Here is a 22,151-nt window from a genome sequence, read left to right on the forward strand (position 1 = left end):
TGCGAATTTTGTACGGGAACCAAGAAAGATCGAAAAGGAACATCTAAGTGCAGTGGGTGCGACCGGAGCCTATGCGCTGAACATAGGTATAGCATTTGCCCGTTGTGTGTACAAAATGTAAATGAAGAAGAAACCTGAACAGTTGCCTAGTTTACTTTGACTATTTGTCAGTGCACGAGTTTGACATTTATTTTTTTTTTATTTTCTTTCTACTAAAATATGCTTTCTTTCTTTGCAGCAAACATGATTTTTAAATGTTTATAAAGTGTTTTCTTTTTTCTTTGTGCAATAACTTTAAAATGTTTGATACCATAAATGAAGTTTATTATTAATACTATAAGCAAGGAATATCCTTTTATAATAAAAATAAGAAAGATGTTATTAAGTTGTATTGTGTAAGCATTTATTAAACTAAAAAATAATAATGTAAGACATATATATAACCAACAAATGACTCTTAGCTTTAAAACAACTCATGAGTTATGTTTTAAAACAAGTGATGCATCACTTGGGTCACGGGTGACCCATCTTACCAGTTTCGTAAGTTTTAAGTGCCTTACCGGGAGAGGGTTGCATAAAAGTAGACAATAAACATTTAAAAACGTCAAAATATGATATGTTAATTCACAAATATAAACAAATTTTTGAAGGGTAAAATTGGAAAACCATATAAAATAGAAGTTGAAGAAAACATAAAACCTACTATAAACCCCATCAGAAATCTACCTTTTATATTAGATCAGTTTAGAAAATGCTTAAATAATTTGGAGAAACTACAAGAGAATTGAATAAGTAGAGGGTAGCACAGAATGGTGAAATTCATATTTATGTATTAGTTTGTAAAGCCGATGGAAGCTTAAAAATATGTTTAGATCTAAAAGACTACAACGTTTAAGCCTTTTAGATAAAGTCCAGGAAATTTAAACTTCCCAATATAAATTAAATTTGTAATAGTTTGAATGGTTCAGTTAAATTCTGCATTTTAGATGCTACTAGTAGATTTTAGAACATTTGTTTAGATGAACAATCTAGCAATTTATGTACATTTGGAACAGCGTTTGGAAGATTTAAATTTTTAAGATTACCATTTGGTATTAAAACAGCAAGTGAAGTTTTTCAAAAATACTTTAAAGAAATATTTCAAATTCCAGGAGTAAAACTATATATTGATTATATTATCTGTATTAATACATGCTAACACAGATGAAGAACATGACAAAATTTTAGAACAAGTCTTTCAAATAGCTAAAGGAAAAAATGTAATGTTCAATTTAGAAAAATGTAAGGATATAAATTTTCAAAGAAAGGTATTGGCATAGATGAAGAGGAAAGTAGAGCTATTTCTGAAATGATATAACCAACGGGCTGGAAATGGAAATGGCTGGAAGGCATTCAGGAGTTCAGCAAAGAACTAAAGAAATATATCCCAAAGTTGAATTTATACCTTGCTCAAATCATTGGTTAAACCTACTTTGTTTACATACTGCCTCAGTTGAGGCAAGTTAAGTCTTTTGTTGGCACATTAAAACGTTGCTATTCATTTTTTTCGCTGGGAAATTCTTATAACCGCCGACACCCACGCTACGCCACTTTTTCAAAAACAAGTATAGTCTCCAAGCAGATAGGAAGCCAGCCTTATAGTAAAGACTTACAATGAGGCTACAAACAACAATCAAGTTATTAGTTTGGATTGAAACATTGTAAAACTTATTAAAATTAACTGAACACTTCCTAATTTAAAGTTTTATACATGTAAACAACAATGTACTTGTAGATAACGTTTCTTAAGAATGAAAACTTGCACATTTTTCCCAATAAATTAATTTGCTATTGAAAATTGTATTATATTGTTTAAAATTTGTTTTATATTTAATATAATTGATCAGGCTTTAGTAGTCATGCTTTGAATACAATTTAGAGGTTAATTATAAAAGATCCATTGTTCAATTTAAAAAAGTTTGCTTTGAAACGCATAAAAACTATTTCAGGTACACATTTTTTCAACATCAAACCATTTTGCGATTTAGCAAAAGAAGACTTACAAGATTTTTTATGATTTTAAGCCATAATACAGAATCATTATTGTAATTCATTAACACAAAAAAGATTAATTATTTTGTGTTGATTAATTTGTGACCAAATTTGATAAAAAAGATAAATTAAACTATTACCTGTTAAACTGAGGAATTGTCTTTGAAAATGGGACTACAGGAAAACCATAGTTGGTGTTATTTAATTGTTAATCAAACTAACTTCCTTGAAGGTGTTTGTAATTTCAGTGCAACATTAATTAGTGCACAACAGAGACAAATTGGTACTATTTATACTTTTAGAGGGTTGGGAGCCACCTAAAATACACAAAAAGAAATATTAGATAAAAAAAATATATCCTACATATAAAATGTATTATTGTTATTAGACATAATGTCCTCAATGCACTTTTTATCTATCAGAACGGTAGATTTGGACAGACACATAATTTATGGATATATTGCATTATACTATAATCATTTATAAATTATACAACCACAATAAATTCAAGCTGAAGAAGCATTACCAATTATGTAATTTCACTGAAATTTTATCTGTGAATGTTTTTCTGTGAACTTTCATGCCGAAAATCAGAAAGTTATTAATAAAATTAATAATTTAAATGAATAAAAAATTAAATAAATGAATTAAGTTAAATGTTCAAATGTATACCTTGAGCAACTTGTCAGTACTTGTCGTTCTTGTGAGTGCTTTTCAGCAACCTAAGCGATTTTAAATTCTTCCTGACAACTTCTTCTTAGATTCTGATTTTTTGTTCATCCAAAGTATTTGGTCCAGTAGTGTAAACTTTACTCATCAGATATCGATAAAAGAAAGAGTCCAGCGGAGTGAAATCTGATTATTTTGCCGGCCACTCATTAGCCCTCTTCTCCTAATCCATCAGTTAGAAAATAAGTGATTGCAATAAGATCGAACTGGAACGGCATAGTGAGGTGGATCGCCATCTTGTTGAAGATATCAATGCCGCTGGAATTGAGTTTTTATTTAATACATTTATTTAATAAAGAACACTATTGACATAAGGCATATAAACAGACTTTACACAAGCAAGATGTGAAAAAACATGAGTGGTTCGTAAGATAACCCCAAGTTGTCTCATAGCTTTCAAAAAAACATACTAAATACGATTAGAAAATAATAGCTGAGAATCCAGAATCACACCGAGATCTTTGATAGATGTATCGCACTTAATAGACTTAACACTGAATACGTGTGAATAATCAATATTGTATCTTTTCTTGCTAAAAGTAACCTTTGCGCATTTATCGTAGTTAAAATCAATAAAGATCGTTTTGTAATGCAATACAATCTGCGTATGTACTACGTACGGAGAAAAAAATATGAAAATTACTATTCCGCACCACATTGATTTTTTGCGGATATTGGATGTGCGACTCTCAAAAACGATTAAGTTTAGGTTTATGATGTGCTGCATGAATTTTGTTTAGAATTTCGAGATGAAATATGAAATAATATGCTCAGTATATTATTCAACAGTTGTTCCATTAAAGACCCTGTATACTTAATTTGTCTGTATTGCAATAGATTGAAAAAAACACTTCACATATTTAGATCTATATTTAAACATTTGACTTAAAAAATCAATCTAATGTATATTTTTTGGATTATTCAACCATTTCTTTTGTTAATTCGCCTCTTTTCATCCTGTACATTGTGTGATACATAAAAAAAAACCTTTCTCTTGTAAGTGGATGATACGAGTTGTCTCAAAATTAATAAAAATAGAAATCAACGTAATCGCATAGAAATTATTGATATCAGGAGCAATTATCAAACAAAACCAACTTATACACAACGATTTCCTTCGGATGTGGCCGAACACACATCCGGTAAATAAACTGGGTTTCGATAACAAATGTGAAATACAACTTCTATAAAAAAATTAATAAAAAATAATTTTATGTTGTATTTAGAAAATTATTTCAAAGAACGTTATAAGCAATTTATAAAAATTTGTTGGAAACATTTTAGTGAGTGATACTAGTACAAAATTCAATTTAATTTAACATGCATATACACGGTTTCCCAAAAGTAATGGATAAATTCGTTGAAACAATCAAAAACAGATTATAGAAAAATCGCTGGGAGCGGTCCAAAGATTTAGCTTTTTGCAATTTTTGGTTTTGATTTTAAATTTTTCCGCTATTTTTAAACGAGTTACAACGTCATCAATACTTTTTTCAAATGGCAATCCCTCATTTTTATTACGGAATATGAAAGAAAATATTTTTCTGAATTTAGTACATTCAAAATTAATATTAATTACAAAGACATTTAACATTCATTTGACATAGAAAAATAGCAGTAGGAATTTTAGCAAATTTGGCAAACAGGTATGAAAAGGAGTATCAACAGTTTTGCCAGTGGAAAAGGGACAATGGTGAACAAAAAGAAGAAAAGTAATATTGGATACGAATCAAGACAGTTAAAAGTACTCACCAGAGTACGTAAATATTAGCTTCTAAGATTTAGAACATATTTTATTAGTTTAAAATTTATTTAAAACTATATTTTGTACTTATTTAATAATATTGTAAATACAAATTTTTAAATATTTGTGTTTCTATTTACAAAAAAAGAAATAGTCCGGTATGTGTTGCTTAATAACATAATGTTTTCATTAATCGTAGATGCCTATGGAAACAAATAAATTGTAAGTAAAGACAACCTGATTACAAACATTTCTTAGAAACATTTAAAAAAATTTAAGACAGAAGTATGTAAATAACGGGAATCTGAGATCATTTTAGAATATCCAAATGTACTTCTTGGCATGTCCTACATGAACAGCAATTGTATCCTTCGAAAATGTACTATTGATGATGCGTTTTTAGAAAAAAATACTTTTTACAGATAACCATTAATTATACTGAAGAAAATCCAGATTTTCTCAGATTTTTTTTATTTTATTTTTGTGAATAACTCGAAAACTATGCGTCTAATTAAAAATTTGTAAGCGTAAAAATAATTTCAAAATGAAATAGTCTTTTAGAATCAGTTGGAAAATTTAATGGTTTATGACAATGAAAAAGTTCTAAGAAAATAACCTTTGTGAACAGCCTGTATAGCACTAATCTGGTGTTTGCATATTTTTAAAAAGTATCTTAAACGATTTTTCATGATAACATTGCACTGTTTGCCAAATTTTATCATTTTAAGACAAATCATATTGAAAATATTTAAGAAAATGTTTAAAAATTTCTTAACATTGATGGCCTATATCTTAGCCATTTATGGGTTTAGACCAAAAAAACGAATCGTCATCATTTTGACTTTAGTATTTGTGCTTAAAATTATGTCACGACTTACAGAAACACCTGTATATGTTCAGTCTCTATTAAATGAACCAATTTTATTTTTTGTCTACCAACTAATTTAAATACACAAGATTCTGTTTCATTTAATAACCTACATTCAATTGTTAAGATAAATAAAAAAGATCTGGGATTAATGTTATAGATAAATTTAACTCAATTAACACAGTTTTTAAATTTCTTTGACAAATTTTCTAATATAAGGCTATTAAGATGTTACATCATCGAAAAAAGAAAAAAAAAATTCTATCAAATGAGCCTAAGGAAAGCGTACATTGCTATTTAAAAAATTCAAGTGTTAAAATTCATTTGTTTTCTGAAATAAAAACAATTGAATGCTGTCTTATTATGAAACATAAAATGTTAAACAACTTTTCTATAAAAAGTCTTTTTATAAAGTCGATATTTACGAAAGATTCTTTGTATTTGTGCGCTAAATAAAGATTATTATTATTTATTGTTATAATTGATATTTAAGCGACAATGCTATTCTTGAAATATGCCTTGTTTTATTAATTTTATTTTAATAATGCATTTACTATCATAAAATAATACAAGTTTTTAATCATTATAAATTTTTTATAAAAATTCTTACCTCCAACAATTTGTTGTTAATCATCTTCGAAATGGAGAATTGAAAATCTGCCTTCTTTTGTGTTTATTTGATGATAATTCATAACCAATATGCAATATTTGGACATTTCTACAACGTTGTTTCTGCAAAAACTGTTAAAACCACAAAACAAGCTTCTTTGAAATCAACTCTTCTTCGAATGGAATGGAATGAAAAATAGAATTGCGTCTGGATGAAATCCACGGTTGCAAGGTCAACGAAAGAGCTCATGCGTCACTGAAACGACATCTGGGCAGGCATAGTTTTGTTTCCCATTAATAGATGGCACCGCTTAAATTATTCTACATTTTTACACACAATTAAATTTTATTATATTTTTTAAAAGCTGTATTTAATTACAGAGATAATTTAAAATTTTAAGTATGATGCAGTTAACACTTTGTTTACGTGAATCTGAATCAGCGTTGCCAACCCTACTGAATAATCGGTAGAGTTACCGCTATAGCAAGGTCTATAGAACATAAGGTTACCCAATACCGATTCTCCTCCTCTGAGAGGCAAGGTGGGTCAGTGACGTAGCTGGTTCTATGAACAACACAACACCACCTATACTGTGGTACAGTCTATATAAAATATTTAAACCTCGCATCGTGTTGTCACGTATAGGCACATGTATAGGCTATCTTTTATTCTGACTGTATCGAACCAGTGACGTCAATTTGCGGGGTAATAATCGATACTACAGAGGCATAGGGAATGAGGTAACCTTATGTTCTATAAACCTTGCCGCTATAGAACATTGTCTACCGACATACGACATCTACTGATTTTCATGAGCTTTATTTTATTCTACAATTCCAACCTATTACAGAACATTTTTTAAGTGCGATTATAGTGTGCTTTCTAACAATATGGTTTAAAAAAAGCGATCTGGCAACGTCGTTCGCTTCGTTTCTCTCAATGATGTTATTAAAATTGATATTTTTTTACAAATTAAAAACTATTCAATAAGTACTGTAAGGAGCGGCCCTTACTTTGACGTGTGGGTGTGGACGTGTGAAATGAAAATTTGTCACGCAATTATTAACTTGGTCAAAGAATTAGAATAAAAGGAAATTTGATTTTTAAGCTTTAAGTACTTTAATTACAACAGAATTTATCGAACAAAATTCATTAAACAAAATTTATACAACAAAATTTACCAAAACGTATGTACCAAACGAGTCATACCAAACAAAATGGAATATAAGCAATTAGTACATGAAATTACTCACAAAGGGTTACAACTCTCATCGTTGCAACGGGCTCCTTTCGACCAACGATCACTTCTCCCTTTCTGGTTTCGACTCTTCTTGTCTGAACCTTTCCACTGGAATCCACACTAGGAACTCGTTTTCCAACTCATGAACGACTCAATTGTCTTCTGGACCTCGAACTCTTCTTTGTTTCTCTCATCCACTAGATATGACTTTGACTTCAGTGGTCCATCTCTACTCTAAACTAAACTCCTAACTCACTGAGGCTTCATAACTGACTCTAATTAACTGACTGACTATGACTAACTGACTCCAAGGAACTCCTCTCTTCTTCTTCCCGTCTGAGATTTGAAACCCTTTCGTTCCGAGCGCTCTTAACCTAAACAATACTCTTTTAAACTGTGTGATATGGAAGACGCTGAAAGCAAAATTAATCATGACTTAGTTAAGGTCGAAGAACTTGCTGGCAAGCTTTGTCTACGGATTAATTCTAGTAAGTCATCGGTTATGGTTTTTGGGGATACAGCTTCATCTGAGTTTGTAAAAACTAACTTGCAATTGGTGATGGGTGGAAGTTGGCTTAGCATTGGGGAAAATGTAAAAAATTTTTTGTATCTGTTTCGATGAGCGCCTTCGCTTTGATGGGCATGTTCGGGTGTTTCAATTATTTTATTTTTCAATTTTTGTCTTATTATTATGCTGAGGGTCATTGAAAAACACTGCGACAAAGGGGCCTTGGTCACTTGGTCGACCTGACGTGACCCTCTTTAATCAAAACTGCCTTTTTATGATTTTATTATTATTTTTTCTATTTGTACATATATCTTATTGATACCGATTAATAAACATTATTATTATTATTAAACAATCGTTTCCATAGGCCGAACAACTCGAATAGTCGAAAATGTTCCGTGCTAAACTAAAGTAGCGGAGAAATCATACCTTTTTCAGAAAACCATTTTCAAAATAACGGGGTAAAAATTTGAAAATTAACGACAAAAATAAATCAATGAAAAAACGTTACAATTACATTCATTAGACCTTTTTTTCAACCAGTAGTAAATACGTACACAATTTCAAATTCTAAGGTTTAATTTTTGGCTCAACTTTGATCGCTCATAGCTCGAAACAAAAGAGTTGCGACCCTATGTTTATATAAAAAAATTGTTATTGTTATTTTGGGAAGTACGACAAATAAGATGTAATTGTTATTTAACATTTTTTCAGTCGTCTTTTAGACGACACTGCCGTGCTTGGTTAAGAAAATATCAAAAGAAAACTATAGGCACAAAGCTTCAACTGATCGTTGTTTTATTAATTGTACACAAATGAGAGGTTGTTAGATGAACAACACTAGCAAAAAGAATGATGCACAAATATTATGTATATTGATATTTGTCGCAATCGTAGACATCGATAGATAGTTCATTATTCTGATATATTTGTGGCCCTGAGAAGGGCCGTTTGTTAATGTGTCGCGGCGGCAAGGATAAAAGAGTAAATTAAGGTTTTTTCTCGGTCTTCTTAGGTAACAAAACAGCTTGAATATTCGGAAGCACACCTCCTTGTGCAATAGTTACTCCAGATAGTAATTTATTTAATTCTTCGTCGTTACGTATGGCCAGTTGCAAATGCCTAGGGATGATACGAGTCTTTTTGTTATCTCTAGCGGCGTTACCGGCTAATTCGAGAACTTCCGCTGCTAAGTACTCCATTACGGCCGCCAAATATACGGGAGCTCCGGCTCCTACACGTTCAGCATAATTGCCCTTCCTCAGCAACCTGTGAATGCGGCCAACGGGAAATTGTAATCCGGCACGACTGGATCTGGACTTTGCTTTCCCTTTAACTTTTCCACCTTTTCCTCGACCCGACATGGCGACTTAGATTAGTTGATTGTTGATTAATGTGTGCCGAAAACTTCAACAATATGGTTCTAGTTTTAATGCCAGCGAAACCGTTTTCTTAAAATATTTATACGCATCTACGCCGACGGTGCAACCAATAGGCTGCCGTCAACCAAGCGATAGCAACAGGAGGCGTGGCCTACTGGTCCGACGCTTCCACGTTTTAAACGACAAAAACGGTTTTTTTTTAAATTTTGTAGACGCGAACGGTTTGTTAACGTCGTGCGAGTACTGAACGATATTAAAATCTTGTAATCGATTTATTGTTATTAACTAATCAACAATGCCACCAAAAACTAGTGGAAAAGCAGCAAAAAAGGCCGGTAAAGCGCAAAAAAACATTTCGAAAACCGACAAAAAGAAGAAGCGCAAGAGGAAGGAAAGCTACGCTATTTACATTTACAAGGTATTGAAGCAAGTTCATCCTGACACTGGCATTTCGAGTAAAGCTATGAGCATCATGAACAGCTTTGTGAATGATATTTTCGAGCGAATTGCCGCGGAAGCGTCTCGTTTGGCCCATTATAACAAAAGATCGACCATCACCAGTCGTGAAATTCAGACGGCGGTCAGACTTCTATTACCCGGAGAATTGGCGAAGCACGCCGTAAGTGAGGGCACCAAAGCTGTTACGAAATACACAAGTTCCAAATAATTTCTCTACATTTTTATAACGACCGGTTCTTTTCAGAGCCACAAATCTATTTCTGAGAAAGTATTATCGCATCCTATCCACAGTTTAGTTTTACATACTATTATCATACAAGACTCGCTGAATTTAATATAAATTTAAGCACGTCGAATACTTTACCACCACCTTGTTTATAACTTTTATGATGTCCGAAGAAGTTCCAAACTATAAGTAAAACGCTTAATGAAGTATGTAATAACTCGGTAAAATTTCAGAAAAATTTTTAACTTGAATATATGTAAGTATTTGAAAATAAAAAAAGCTACAAACTTTGTACTAGAACTGTGTACGTAGAAAGGAAAGGAATGACGGTGGTAATAACAGGGACTTAAATTTTTTTTTAACTAAAATTTAATAAAAAATTAAAGTTTATTTATAACAACTAAAATTTAATTATAAAAATACGGTAATTATAATTAACTTAATATTTGAAAGAAATACAACAAATAAGAGAATAGTATGAATGAGTATTTATTAAAAATTAAAAAATACTTAAACAACAGGGTATTAATTGTTTAGACTCTAAAATCATAAATTTGAAATACCTAAATTGAAAAGAAATTTACTCCTTAAAAAAAAGAAAAAAAAACACTTAAACAGTATTTAGAGTACTAATTATTATTATTAATATTATTACTTCCCATCTCGTTAGAAATTTTTATGTAAAAAATTAATAAAAAAAAAATAAAATAACCGTTATAATCAATAACAAAAAAAGAAGGTACAACACAAAATTAGAGACATTTTTGACAATAATTAACAATAAAGAATTTAAGAAAACGATTATAAATAAGAAGATGAATCCAGATTTTGAAAATTAAAAGTAAAACTGACGTGGCTAAAGCTCCTGAAGATGACTAAAAATAGTTGAAACCGGTTGAGCTGAAAATAAAATTTATTCATCTCAAAAACAAAGTTATTTTATTCGAGCGCGGGAAGTTAGCCTCCCATTTTTTGATTTTTAATTTTTTTATTGTTGTTCTACATTGTCCCAAAGTGGCAAATCGAAAAAATAAAAACACCGCGAGAAAACCGAAAAAACGGGTTTTTTGACTAGCTCCCCATTTTTGGAAAAATGAAATTTTCTTTGTTATTCTGGGTTATTCTAATTGTTCTAGTTATTGTTCTAGAAAATCAAAATTATGGAATACAGCATTACGAAGTTATAACTAAAAATAGGTTTGGCCGCCGAAATGTCTAGTTGATGTGACCATAGTTTTTCTATTATCAATTCCATATTGCAAATATATACTTATTATAACTAACGCAATCTAGAACAGCTATTATTTTCACTAGAACAACTCTCTAAAGGGCACTTTACTCTTTAAAAATTAAAGTTTTTGGAAGTTTCAGTCAGTAATTCTTGTGTCAGCGGTTTTATATTACACAATAAGAATTAAAAAACATAGAACAATCTAAAATAACTCAAACTTTGTAGATTCAAATTGTTCTAGATGTGTTTTACGTTTAACACGGACATTAATTTTGCAAAATCACATATTTTTTGTTGCTCTAAATTGTTCTTGTTGTTCTAGGTACTTGTTTATAAATGTTTATTTAATCACTGCGGCTTTAGTTCTTTTAAAGTTTTATATTAAAAATTAGTACTTACAACAATTAAAACAATTCAGAACAGCTGATATTTTCACTAGAAAAGCCTTAAATTTGAGTTGTTGTGATAGGTTTTGTTGAATCAGTGAACCAACCTTTAATATAATAATAGTTTTAAAAAAATTAAATAATATGGAATAATCTGACTTGTTAATTCAACTTGTATGGATTTTTTTCTTAATGTTTATAAAGTTTAAAGTTTATGTATGTTCTTGTAATTTCAGTTGTATACCTAGTTGTTTAAAATTCATATTTTATTTTTTTTATTAATTATTTTAATTAATTCTTAATTTTCGTTCAAGGATCAACATAATGTTAAAACTTTTCTTTATTTTTAATTTCTTTTTATTTCTTTTGTTTTCTATTCCGAATGAACAAGTTTCGTTAATAATTTGAGAACGTGTCGTTTTCTCTTTTTAATTTTTTGAACCTGTTTTTGGAAGAAGTCTTGTTCGTATGTAATAAACAAATCAGTGTCAAGTTATTCGTCGAAACATTCGTTTCAATTTCAACGCTTAAATTCTTCATTCAAAATTTAAGATTAATCCAAAACTATACAACTATTCAGTGAACTTAAGCTGAATAGTAGCTGTGAACAATAAATATAATGTAAATTTGGAATGTAATTTGCAATATTATGATTATATAGTAACATTAATTCTGATGTTGTCACCTACCACTTATAATTATTTTTGATAAAGTGTAAATGCACAAAAGATTAATTTTTAATCAAATAATTTTGTGCGTTTAATCTGCCTATCAATTTTGTTTCTAGAAGGCAAGAAGCGCCTACCCGACTATGGTCCTCAAGACGAAAAGAATAAAACTAATCCAGTCTTTGTTTTTTTTTTGAATGAAATCAATTAAAAAAAAGCTTTCGTTTGTTAGTTTGTACCTACCTTGTTTAAGTAGTAATTTAAACTTTAGGTCGTAAAACTTACTTAAAAATGTAGAATTCGTATTGGATAAGTTACTTTTCAGAAAATAAACTATTGGTTCTGAAAAGAACCGGTCTTGTTGAGAAGTTGGGTTGATTAAAATGAATTAAGCTCTTTCGCCACGAATACGTCTAGCGAGCTGAATGTCCTTCGGCATAATGGTGACGCGTTTTGCATGAATTGCGCACAAATTGGTATCCTCAAAAAGTCCTACCAAGTAAGCCTCGCTAGCTTCTTGCAAGGCCATCACGGCACTACTTTGGAATCGCAAATCGGTCTTGAAATCTTGGGCAATTTCTCTAACCAAACGTTGGAAAGGTAACTTTCTAATCAAAAGTTCAGTGCTCTTTTGGTAACGACGAATTTCTCGAAGAGCTACAGTTCCAGGTCTGTAACGATGTGGCTTCTTTACACCTCCAGTAGCAGGAGCGCTTTTCCTGGCTGCTTTAGTTGCCAATTGTTTACGAGGGGCTTTACCGCCAGTAGATTTACGTGCAGTTTGCTTCGTACGCGCCATTTTCGTTGTTTTTTTTTATGAACGTAACAGTAACAAACAGACAATTACAAACCGATTGCTATCGGCAGATCTAAAAAATTTTAACGGCCGGAGGCTATTTTCTATCCGTTACACGTACCGCACATTGCACGCTTGTTCGGATTGGTCGAAAACAAGCGGTGATGGGCGTTCCCGTTCGACATGTATATAACAGGGTCGAAAGTGGTCACTCCTATCATAACCATCGAGTGATTACTAGAGTATTGACAAACTAACACAATGACTGGTCGTGGAAAAGGAGGAAAAGGGCTTGGTAAAGGTGGTGCGAAACGTCATCGCAAAGTACTCCGTGACAACATCCAAGGCATTACCAAACCGGCCATCAGGCGTCTTGCTCGTCGTGGTGGCGTAAAACGAATTTCCGGTTTAATTTACGAAGAAACCAGAGGAGTTCTAAAGGTATTTCTTGAGAACGTTATTCGCGACGCTGTCACCTATACGGAACATGCAAAGAGAAAAACCGTCACTGCTATGGACGTCGTTTACGCCCTTAAACGGCAAGGGCGCACTCTCTACGGCTTTGGAGGCTAAGAAATTGAAATTATTTTAATATCAAAACGACCCGGTTCTTTTCAGAACCAAAACATTCATAAAAGTTGAAGAACAATTTCACATACATCAACTAAATTTACTGCGATTTAAGAGTCGCAGCGTATATGTATTTCTTAACATACATATTATGTATGTAATATTAATATATTACAATATTTTAACGGTAATGTATTATTTGCTGCCACTACTTACCCGATCCATCATATAGATATGTATTCCATCGGTTGTGGAATTGGCTTTTTTTACGTCTAAATTTTAAGATGGAAAATGTTTAGGCAACACAGTTTACTTTCTTTAATGGTTGTCAAAAGATGTTGCGAACTGTGTTTATTGGTTGTGATGTGTAAAAGCTTTTTTTTGAAATGTTAGAGAATCTCGATCTTTTCTCGCCCCTTTTTATTCCGAATAGTCACCGATGTAAGACGTGATAAGATCAATCTTGAATTTATTCAACGATAGAGAAGAATTAAAGGTAAGTCTATTTTACACAGTGTTTTATTCCTGAATTGGTCCGGCACCTAATTAAAGTACATTTGTGAAACTAAAAGAAAATTAAACATATTTTGATCCCGGTAATTGCCGCGCGTTCAGAAAGAATAGAATTTAATCAATTTAATAAAATCTTATTAAAAATATTAAAAGATGCTTGCCGTTTTTATATATACTATCTCCTATATCGCTGACTAAGGCAGCAAAAGAGTGTAAACACTAGAGTGCAGATATATATATATCTGTCTCTGTCGTGCCCCCGTCTACACAAGAGACATGCGTGAACACGTGGTGAGTACGCTTTTATCTTATTGGACGGTAAATTAAAAATTAATAGCAGCTGATGACCTTGATGTTTATAAAACACCAAATAAATGTTTGACATAAACATAACCTAAAATCTAATACAATAATGGCTTCTTGTTTTATTTATAACATTTGAAATCGACAAAATTGTCATGGTTACATAAAATTTGGTTTGTTATTTGGGTTGCCTAAACAAAAGTAAAGAATATAATGTTTAATGAACAACCTACATAAAGTTGATATTTAAAGCAATATTTAACGTCAATTTCACACAAAAGTACATATATTCTAATTTATTTGATGCATCTACGATAATTTATAATTAAAGTCAACTATCTACAATAATTGCATTTCAAAGCTGCATAAAATACGCGCGAAACACTTCAAACTCTTAAAAATTTACGATTCGCGCAAGCGCCTTCGCGATATGGGGACACGACAAAGACAAAACATATATCATTCCGTCTGCTTTTGATGGAAACGCTCGCCACTCATTGCTTAGATAGGGAGTCAGCGATATAGGAGATAGTATATATATGCTTACGACGTATTTAACACAATTGTACGGATAACACAGGTCCGAGAATAGTATATTAAAAAACAAGTTTCGTAAGACACGCTTGAAATGCACGAATTCAAGTTGAAAAACGAGTGGCGAAGCCACGAGTTTTTTAATGAATGAGTGCTTTAAGTCTTATGAAACGTGTTTTTTATGCTATTTTTTAACAAAAATAAAGTAAATTTTGGCAATGTAGGGAAATAGGTATGTAGCAGTTGGTAACACCGAAACATTTGAAAATAGAAACTTTGAATTGACAATTAGAAACTGTCAAAACACAAAATATATTCACCTGAAAAAAATGTTTGATGTACACCTCCCAAAATAAGAGAAATTGCTCAGAGTCAATGTCCTCATCATTGTGGACTTTGTATTCGATGCTAAGAACGTGTTTAAACATCCATAGACAAAAATTGTCACATTGACAACTAGAAAAATTAATGACCCAATGTCACCAACTTGAACTGGTTCCATAAAATGTTACTAAAATCTCATTACAGCATCGGATGCTGTAAGGAGTCTCATTACAGCACCCGTTTGAGTACTGTTATAGCTTCCATTACCGTAGCGAATTACAAAAAATTATTTTTCCACATCCACGTACACAACCCGAATAAAGAAGTAAAAATGAAATCATTTTCTCAAATTTAATGAAAGAATTAACAACTTTTAGTATTATAACGCATATTTTGGGGTGATATACCCATGTTATTTTGGTTCTTGATCCATAACGACTAAACGTCTTTATTTACCATCTACCTGCTCGTGTGGATCTGTGTTATTACCCCTGCTTCGAACCCGACCCGACATTTCGGGATTGCGCACTAGTTTAAATGTTAATTAACCTAACTTAAAATCTAATTTCTACACAAAATTCGCAAATTAATCAGTATATTAGGTGGATCCGAATGTAACGTTTTTTTTCAACGAGACCATACCTATATTTGACCCACACCCTTTTTGACATCTAATCAGACATTTGGGAAATTCTCACTAGTTTAAACGTAAATTATTAATGGTTATGTGATTTGTTTCTCTCGATGAGTAGTACCTAAGGGACTGTGAAGTAAATAATACCGTTCCCTTTAACTTTTCTTCAAAAATCACAAAAATATGTAATCGCTGCAGATAACGACCTCTAGTTTATTTGTTTGAAAGCAAACGGTCTTACTGAAAATATCTTTAAAAAGAGCATAAAATGCATTGCCCTCCCCCATTCCTTTATGCAATCTACAATACCGTTACGAGTTTAGTCGATTATGGTCCTACATTTATTATTAATTCTAAATTAAATAAATAACTTTTTTTTAATTTATAATTCTAGATGAATTGAGTCGTGCCATCTGTTAATAAGATGCCCAACTACACATGTTAGGAGAAATTTTGTTTTAGTGACGCATCCGCTTTATTGATTTTCTTTTGTGACCTACAAATAATAATCGTCTCAGCGGTGTCAATGCTATTTTGTTTTTCGAACAAAAATAATATCATTTGGAAGAAGCTTCTCCGACAATGTTAACAGCTTTTTCGCAATCCAGTTTACAATAATGTCTGAATGTTGCAAGTGGAATCTTTTTTCTAATCGTTACGTTGAAAATTATCTATTACCAATAAACATGAAATCGGAAATTTATTGCAAATCGATATTCCATAGGAGACGTAGAAGGTAATAGTAAGAATTTGAAATTAAATTTAATCCTTTATAAAGATAATGATTAAGGTTAAAAATTAAATGCAGAAACCTAAATTAAATGCTTAAAAACCATATGCAAAAAATTGAAAAAAAAAGATTTTGTTACCAATAGATTGAGGATGTTTATTTCTGATCAGTTACAATATTACATTCATATATATTTTTAAGTTATTGTGTAATGTATTTTTTTTTTCTATATTTTAGGTGGAACTGTATTAAAGGATAAACACCAGAGATTGGTGTCATTTGTTGATTGGGTAATTGGGAACTGATACTTCAAGGAATTACTTAATTCTTTATTGAAAATTAAAGAATACTGTCATGTTTTAAACGTCAAATTAAACCGTCAAGCTAACAATCAAATACAAATAACATTCGCGTACTTGAGGCTATAGAGTTTACGTCTGAGGTGTTCTGTAAAGTTAGGTTATAAGGTTATAATTGATAGGTGGCTACCCCGCGGTAAGTCTTATTAATTAATTAAAAAAAAAAAGAAATAAATTAACCCTTTCAGGACGGCACTCAAAAGTAGGTTGCGTGCCACACGGACGGGAGTTTTTGCAATGGCAAACAGGCGGCTGTCAAATATATACGACTGTGGAAAAAGTTGTTTTTATTGAAGAAATAATCAAACAATACAAAATTAACTAAAACTCTTGGTAAAGCAAAAATATAAGAACAAAAATTAACAAATAATAAAAATATTAGGAACAAAATATCAAAAATAAGTGTGAGCCTTTTCTTCTGATCTAGTCTTTTTTCCCCGTTTCTACTGCTACTACTAATATTTGATCTGTTCGTGGTATATTTGGAAACATGGTGCAACACAGAGCCCGACTTCACAATCTTTGCACATGAATCTCGATTCTTTCCTTTTTTTTGCACCGTTTGTTGTATGCGAGCAGACCCAGCATCTTCTCATTTACGCTTTCCCATTTTTGCGAGGAACTTCTGAAGGGAAGTGCTTTCCTAATAGTCTGGCCACGGTTGGATATCTAAAAAATGCGTACGATAAAAAATTTACAAAAATAAAAGAATAAAAATACCTTTCCAGAAGCTGCCGGATAACTTCTAAATGGAAGGCAGGAAATAAGATGTTACTGGCATTCTGGGTCTTATATAAAGCATGCGCATTTAGCATGCATATATCGAGGGTACGAAGAAATAATTTCTTGTACCATTTTAAGGTTTTTCGCGTGCAATCCGTACTGGTAATCATCATGTCACTTCTGTCAATTGCCCCCATCCTTTCATTGTAAGCCAGTACACATAATGGTTTGGTCTTATTTTCATTAGTAACCCTATCAACCTTACTAAGCGTAATTATTTTATTTTCGTGAAAGGTGGTCAGCATTACCACGTCACGACGATCTCTCCATTTCAATACTAGCATTTGTTCACTGCTACGCCACTCTGTTTCCCCTTTCTTCAGCTTTTTTTCAAATATTGGCATGTGTTTACGATTTATGCGAACAGTTCCGCAAGAGTTTGTTTTGTGCTGAAAAAGATAATTTGCCAAAGTAGGACTTGTGTAGTAGTTGTCACTGTAAAATGAATGGCCTTTGTTCAGGTAGGGCTCCAAAAGTTTCACAACAACATCACCTGACAATCCTAGACCGCTGTCATTATCTCTATTTTTAACATTATTTTTGCCAGTATATACCAAATATCCCAAAACATAACCTGTTTCACAATCGCATAAGACATAAACTTTTATTCCGAAACGGTGTCTCTTGGTTTTTATATACTGTTTGAAGGACAGCCTCCCTTTGAAAAGAATCATACTTTCATCAATGACGACATTTTCAAACAGATAAAAATTACTTTTGAAATTGTTTTGTATCAAATTCAAAACGTGTTCGATTTTGTGCAGACGATTACCTTCCTGTGCATTTTGATTATTACTAAAATGTAAGTGCCTTAGTATTTGTAAATAGCGATCTCGAGACATTGTTTGGCGGAAAAAGGGCGTGCCAATTAAATTATCTGTAGACCAGTAGTCCTTTACATCGGACTTTTTAACGTAGGGCATCAACAATGTGAGGGCTATGAAATTGTAAAACTCTTGTTTATCAACGTTTTTCCAATCTTTAGCATTTTGTTGTTGAGCGAAAATATTGGTTTCTGCAACAATAGTGTTGACTACTTCTTCCGAGAATAGGTTCAAGAAATACTCTATTTCCTTGTTTTCATTTTTTAGGTTTTTATTCTGTAGTCCACTATAAGTGACGTCAAACTGGTGAACTTTAGGAACAAACTCACGTGAATCCCATTTTAGCTGAAATTCCTTCTCACGTATATTTTGATCAGAGATATCCGAAGCTACTAAATGTTCTTGTTCTTCGGTACTTTCATCTTCCAACAAGGTTTCGTCGTCTTCTCCGGAGCTCAATTCACTGTCAGAGTCAGGGATATATTCGCTGCCACTGTCGATAAATGGTTCGTCCTCACTCAAATATATATCATTATCGTTCAGAGCATTAATAATATTTTTCACTTCCTTCCCAGACAGTCCACAATAAGTATTACAACCCGACGGACCCGCGTGATTTTTAGATGACATTCTAAAACATGTTCTAAAACAGACTGGTACTAAACGCAGGTGGTCTATCAGGGTATCACCTGACCTTGCCATGTTGCCGCGTATGTACGACAATGTCGGATATCCACGACATCCGTCTGTGTGACAAACACAAACTGTCGGAACGGTACGACGGCCGTCGGTGGGCCAAATTAAAAATTTATGTATGCCATATCTGAAACGACAAGCGTACAGAAGGGAAATGAGCTGCTGTCGGCTATATACGACAGCCGTCCGTCTGCCAAAAAAGTTGGTGACGGGTATATACGACAACCGTCTTGAAAGGGTTAAACCTCACATAAGGGATACAAGATAATAAGAGCCGGGTAACCAGCTTACAATGGAAACGTCACAAGGGGATTGATACATGCTTAATTCCCAGAATAATTCACAAAAGTCAAATAATCTGGTAGAAGATACTAACTTAGATAATGGAAATAGGTATAAAAGTACAAATTTACCTCCATACTCTATTTATCTAGAATCAATCGATAACAATATAGGATATATGAAAGATTTAGTAATTGGTAAAAAACTTTTTGATAGTGGCATTGAAGGAATTAATAAAGTGGAGAAAAGAGGTCGGAACCGGGTTGAAGTTGAATTTAATTACTATAAAAAAGATTTCATTATATCCGAATATACTAAAGCAAACAACTGGCGAGCGTATATACCACCTCATCGGGTGTAATATTTAGTATATCGTCGCTGGGCGTGCAATACCTCTAATGTGAATAATTACAAATTTTACAGGAGAACGAAAAAACTATATAATTGAAGGAGATTCGGAAAAATATCATAAAAATTGTATTGACGCTGATTTATATACATTTTGAATGTAACAGATCACACAAAAACAATCGGAACACCTTTTTTCTCCAAAAATTCGCTTATGCAAGTCACATTGGGGGTATTGCTACATTTTAAAATATCACATTGTTGGTATTTACCACTTTACGGTTTCATTGTACCTATTTTAGGATTTAGAAATAATATATTTGTGCAAAACAAATAAAAGCCCTGTCTACTCAAAAATTTATTTATTATTATATTATTTATTTATGCATAGAAATTTATCAAAACGCTTCAAAAGAAAATCAACTTAATTATTCAACTGAAAGAAAAACTTTAGTTTTTAGTTTTCTTCTTTTTATGTTCGTGCGGCAATGCATCGTAAAATGGATGATGATCTTTTTCTAGAACTCCCTTTAAGTCTTGCAAGTGGTTGTATTTGTCGTCAGATATTGGCAGTTGTCTTTTATAAAGCGGCATAGTGTAAGAAGCAGTTTCTTGAGGACATCTTCGATGAGGTAATTCTTGCCAATTTTTAGAGTAGTCCAAGGTGTATAAAACTTTACCATCAGGTAAATATTTTATTTGACGAACATCGACTACAACGGGATCTCCCACACGCTTTCCTGGCCTAATGGACGGAAAATTAGAAGGCATTTCATATTTTTTAAAGAAAGTGTGATCTAGAACATTTATCTCGTATGGAAGATTTGGTCGAGCCAACCGCATTCTTGCCACGTAGTCAGTCGGCGAGTTGATAGGAGGATGGAAGTAATGTTCTAATGCTGAATGGACAGAATCAGCTTCCATCATGGTATGTCCCTTTTCTAAGAAAAGCTGGTGAATTGTTACTTTTTTTCAACGGCAAAGTCATTGAGAGCACTTGCCAAGACCTTATTGCGGTTTTGATAGTTGCATCCGTCCGAAATCAGAACAAATGATCTAATTTTGTTCTGGTCCTCCAGCTTGGACAGCAAGTAATCAATTACACAGGACGTGAATTCATTCGATGAAACTCCGCCATTGGCTTCGTGCCATACATATAGCGCAACCCTTTTGTCGTTTAACGAATAAATGGTAAAATTGTGTAGTTGTAGCTTCAGCTTATAGTAGTTTACTGAAGCTAGGAGTTTTGGGCATGTCAAAACACTCTGAAGGTCCATGGTGACAACAAAGTTTTCATCACTTGCACTAGCCTTCAGAGCTGCTTTTTCTTCTCTACCAGCTTTTTCTTTTCCACGGTGAAGATTATATTCGACTTCAGAAACATTTCCACATTTATAACCAACACAAGTATCACATTGATCTTTGCGAGGTTTGTGGATAGAAATTTTTTCATCCCTCAAAATACATTTAAATGATTTAAGGTGCGTTACTTCTTTTTCATTTTCTGTACACCAAGTCTTGTATATTTTATACATATTTTGTTTTGAAACAAAAGCATTGACAACATAATGTCTAGATGAAGATGCTCTACAATAGTGTGACGGTACTTTTGGTATCAAACTAAGCCACTCAACAACAGTGCGGCTTAATTTCTGTTACTGTATACCTTGACGAGTTTCTTTTTTGTTATTATTCATCGGAACTTCAGAGTGACTTATAGTATCATCTGTAGATGACTCAGAGACCGACCTGCTTTCTTTTAGCCATCTCTTCAAGCAGTCTTCACCCAAACTTAAAGTATGTAAAAACATCTTGTGACAAACTTTGAGTCTTTCCCTATTTCGCTTCATAAGAAAATAGTCATGACCTTCATTTTTCTTGAAATCACCATCCTTATTTTTTGTCTTTTCTTCGTCTGCGAATTGGTCTGGTGACAACGAGATTTCGGATAAATAGTTTTTTTTCATTCCAAGTATCTAGCTTCCATAGTCTTCGAAAAATATCTTGTCTGTCCTCATCGGTAAGTGAAGCGCACAAAAAAGATTTTTTTGTTATTTTTTATATTTCTATTGTGTTGTGATTGCATCTTGCCTTTAGATGTCTAGCTTCCCTTGGAGTACGTGTTATATGTTTTTCTTTATTTCTTCTGTAACCTTCATAACCTTTACCTCGAACTCTTTTTAAATTTGTTTCTAGCTTGTCTCCTCGCTTCAAATGTGTCCTTTTCTTTAAAATGATTTCGCCTTCCTCATCACTACTTTCTGGTTCAAAATCAGAATCGTTTTCTGCATTTTTTATTTGTTTATATTTTTTACCCATCTCTGTACCTCCTCTAGAATCAGAATAAGGATCTTCCGATTGTTTTTGTTCTTC

At 32.4% G+C, this 22,151-nt stretch overlaps 5 protein-coding genes across 5 annotated transcripts in view; 2 read left to right on the forward strand and 3 right to left on the reverse strand.

The window, feature by feature from the left end:
* The window catches only part of LOC111415091 (uncharacterized), a 40,427-nt gene extending 34,212 nt beyond the window's left edge, over positions 1-6,215 (reverse strand). Inside the window, exons 1-3 of the mRNA XM_071199859.1 lie at positions 5,983-6,215; positions 2,704-3,018; positions 2,172-2,348 (exon numbers count right to left, since the gene is read on the reverse strand). The gene's annotated coding sequence lies outside the window, so the exon portion shown is untranslated. The remainder of the gene's footprint in view (positions 1-2,171; positions 2,349-2,703; positions 3,019-5,982) is intronic.
* A 2,296-nt stretch (positions 6,216-8,511) lies between these two features.
* On the reverse strand, positions 8,512-9,134 carry LOC111415096 (histone H2A-like). The gene has a single exon (XM_023046604.2). It carries the CDS (start codon positions 9,092-9,094, stop codon positions 8,720-8,722), a length of 375 nt encoding a protein of 124 aa, XP_022902372.1. The 5' UTR covers positions 9,095-9,134; the 3' UTR covers positions 8,512-8,719.
* A 200-nt stretch (positions 9,135-9,334) lies between these two features.
* LOC111415095 (histone H2B) lies at positions 9,335-10,243 on the forward strand. Its single transcript, XM_071200265.1, has one exon. The coding sequence runs from the start codon at positions 9,408-9,410 to the stop codon at positions 9,777-9,779; it is 372 nt and encodes a 123-aa protein (XP_071056366.1). The 5' UTR covers positions 9,335-9,407; the 3' UTR covers positions 9,780-10,243.
* Positions 10,244-12,418: 2,175 nt separating this feature from the next.
* LOC111415099 (histone H3) lies at positions 12,419-12,923 on the reverse strand. The gene has a single exon (XM_023046605.2). The coding sequence runs from the start codon at positions 12,879-12,881 to the stop codon at positions 12,471-12,473; it is 411 nt and encodes a 136-aa protein (XP_022902373.1). The 5' UTR covers positions 12,882-12,923; the 3' UTR covers positions 12,419-12,470.
* A 205-nt stretch (positions 12,924-13,128) lies between these two features.
* On the forward strand, positions 13,129-13,508 carry LOC111415094 (histone H4). The gene has a single exon (XM_023046602.2). It carries the CDS (start codon positions 13,140-13,142, stop codon positions 13,449-13,451), a length of 312 nt encoding a protein of 103 aa, XP_022902370.1. The 5' UTR covers positions 13,129-13,139; the 3' UTR covers positions 13,452-13,508.
* Positions 13,509-22,151: the final 8,643 nt, after the last annotated feature.

The sequence above is a fragment of the Onthophagus taurus genome, chromosome 11 (assembly GCF_036711975.1).
Source record: "Onthophagus taurus isolate NC chromosome 11, IU_Otau_3.0, whole genome shotgun sequence".
Taxonomy (NCBI): Eukaryota; Metazoa; Arthropoda; class Insecta; order Coleoptera; family Scarabaeidae; genus Onthophagus; species Onthophagus taurus.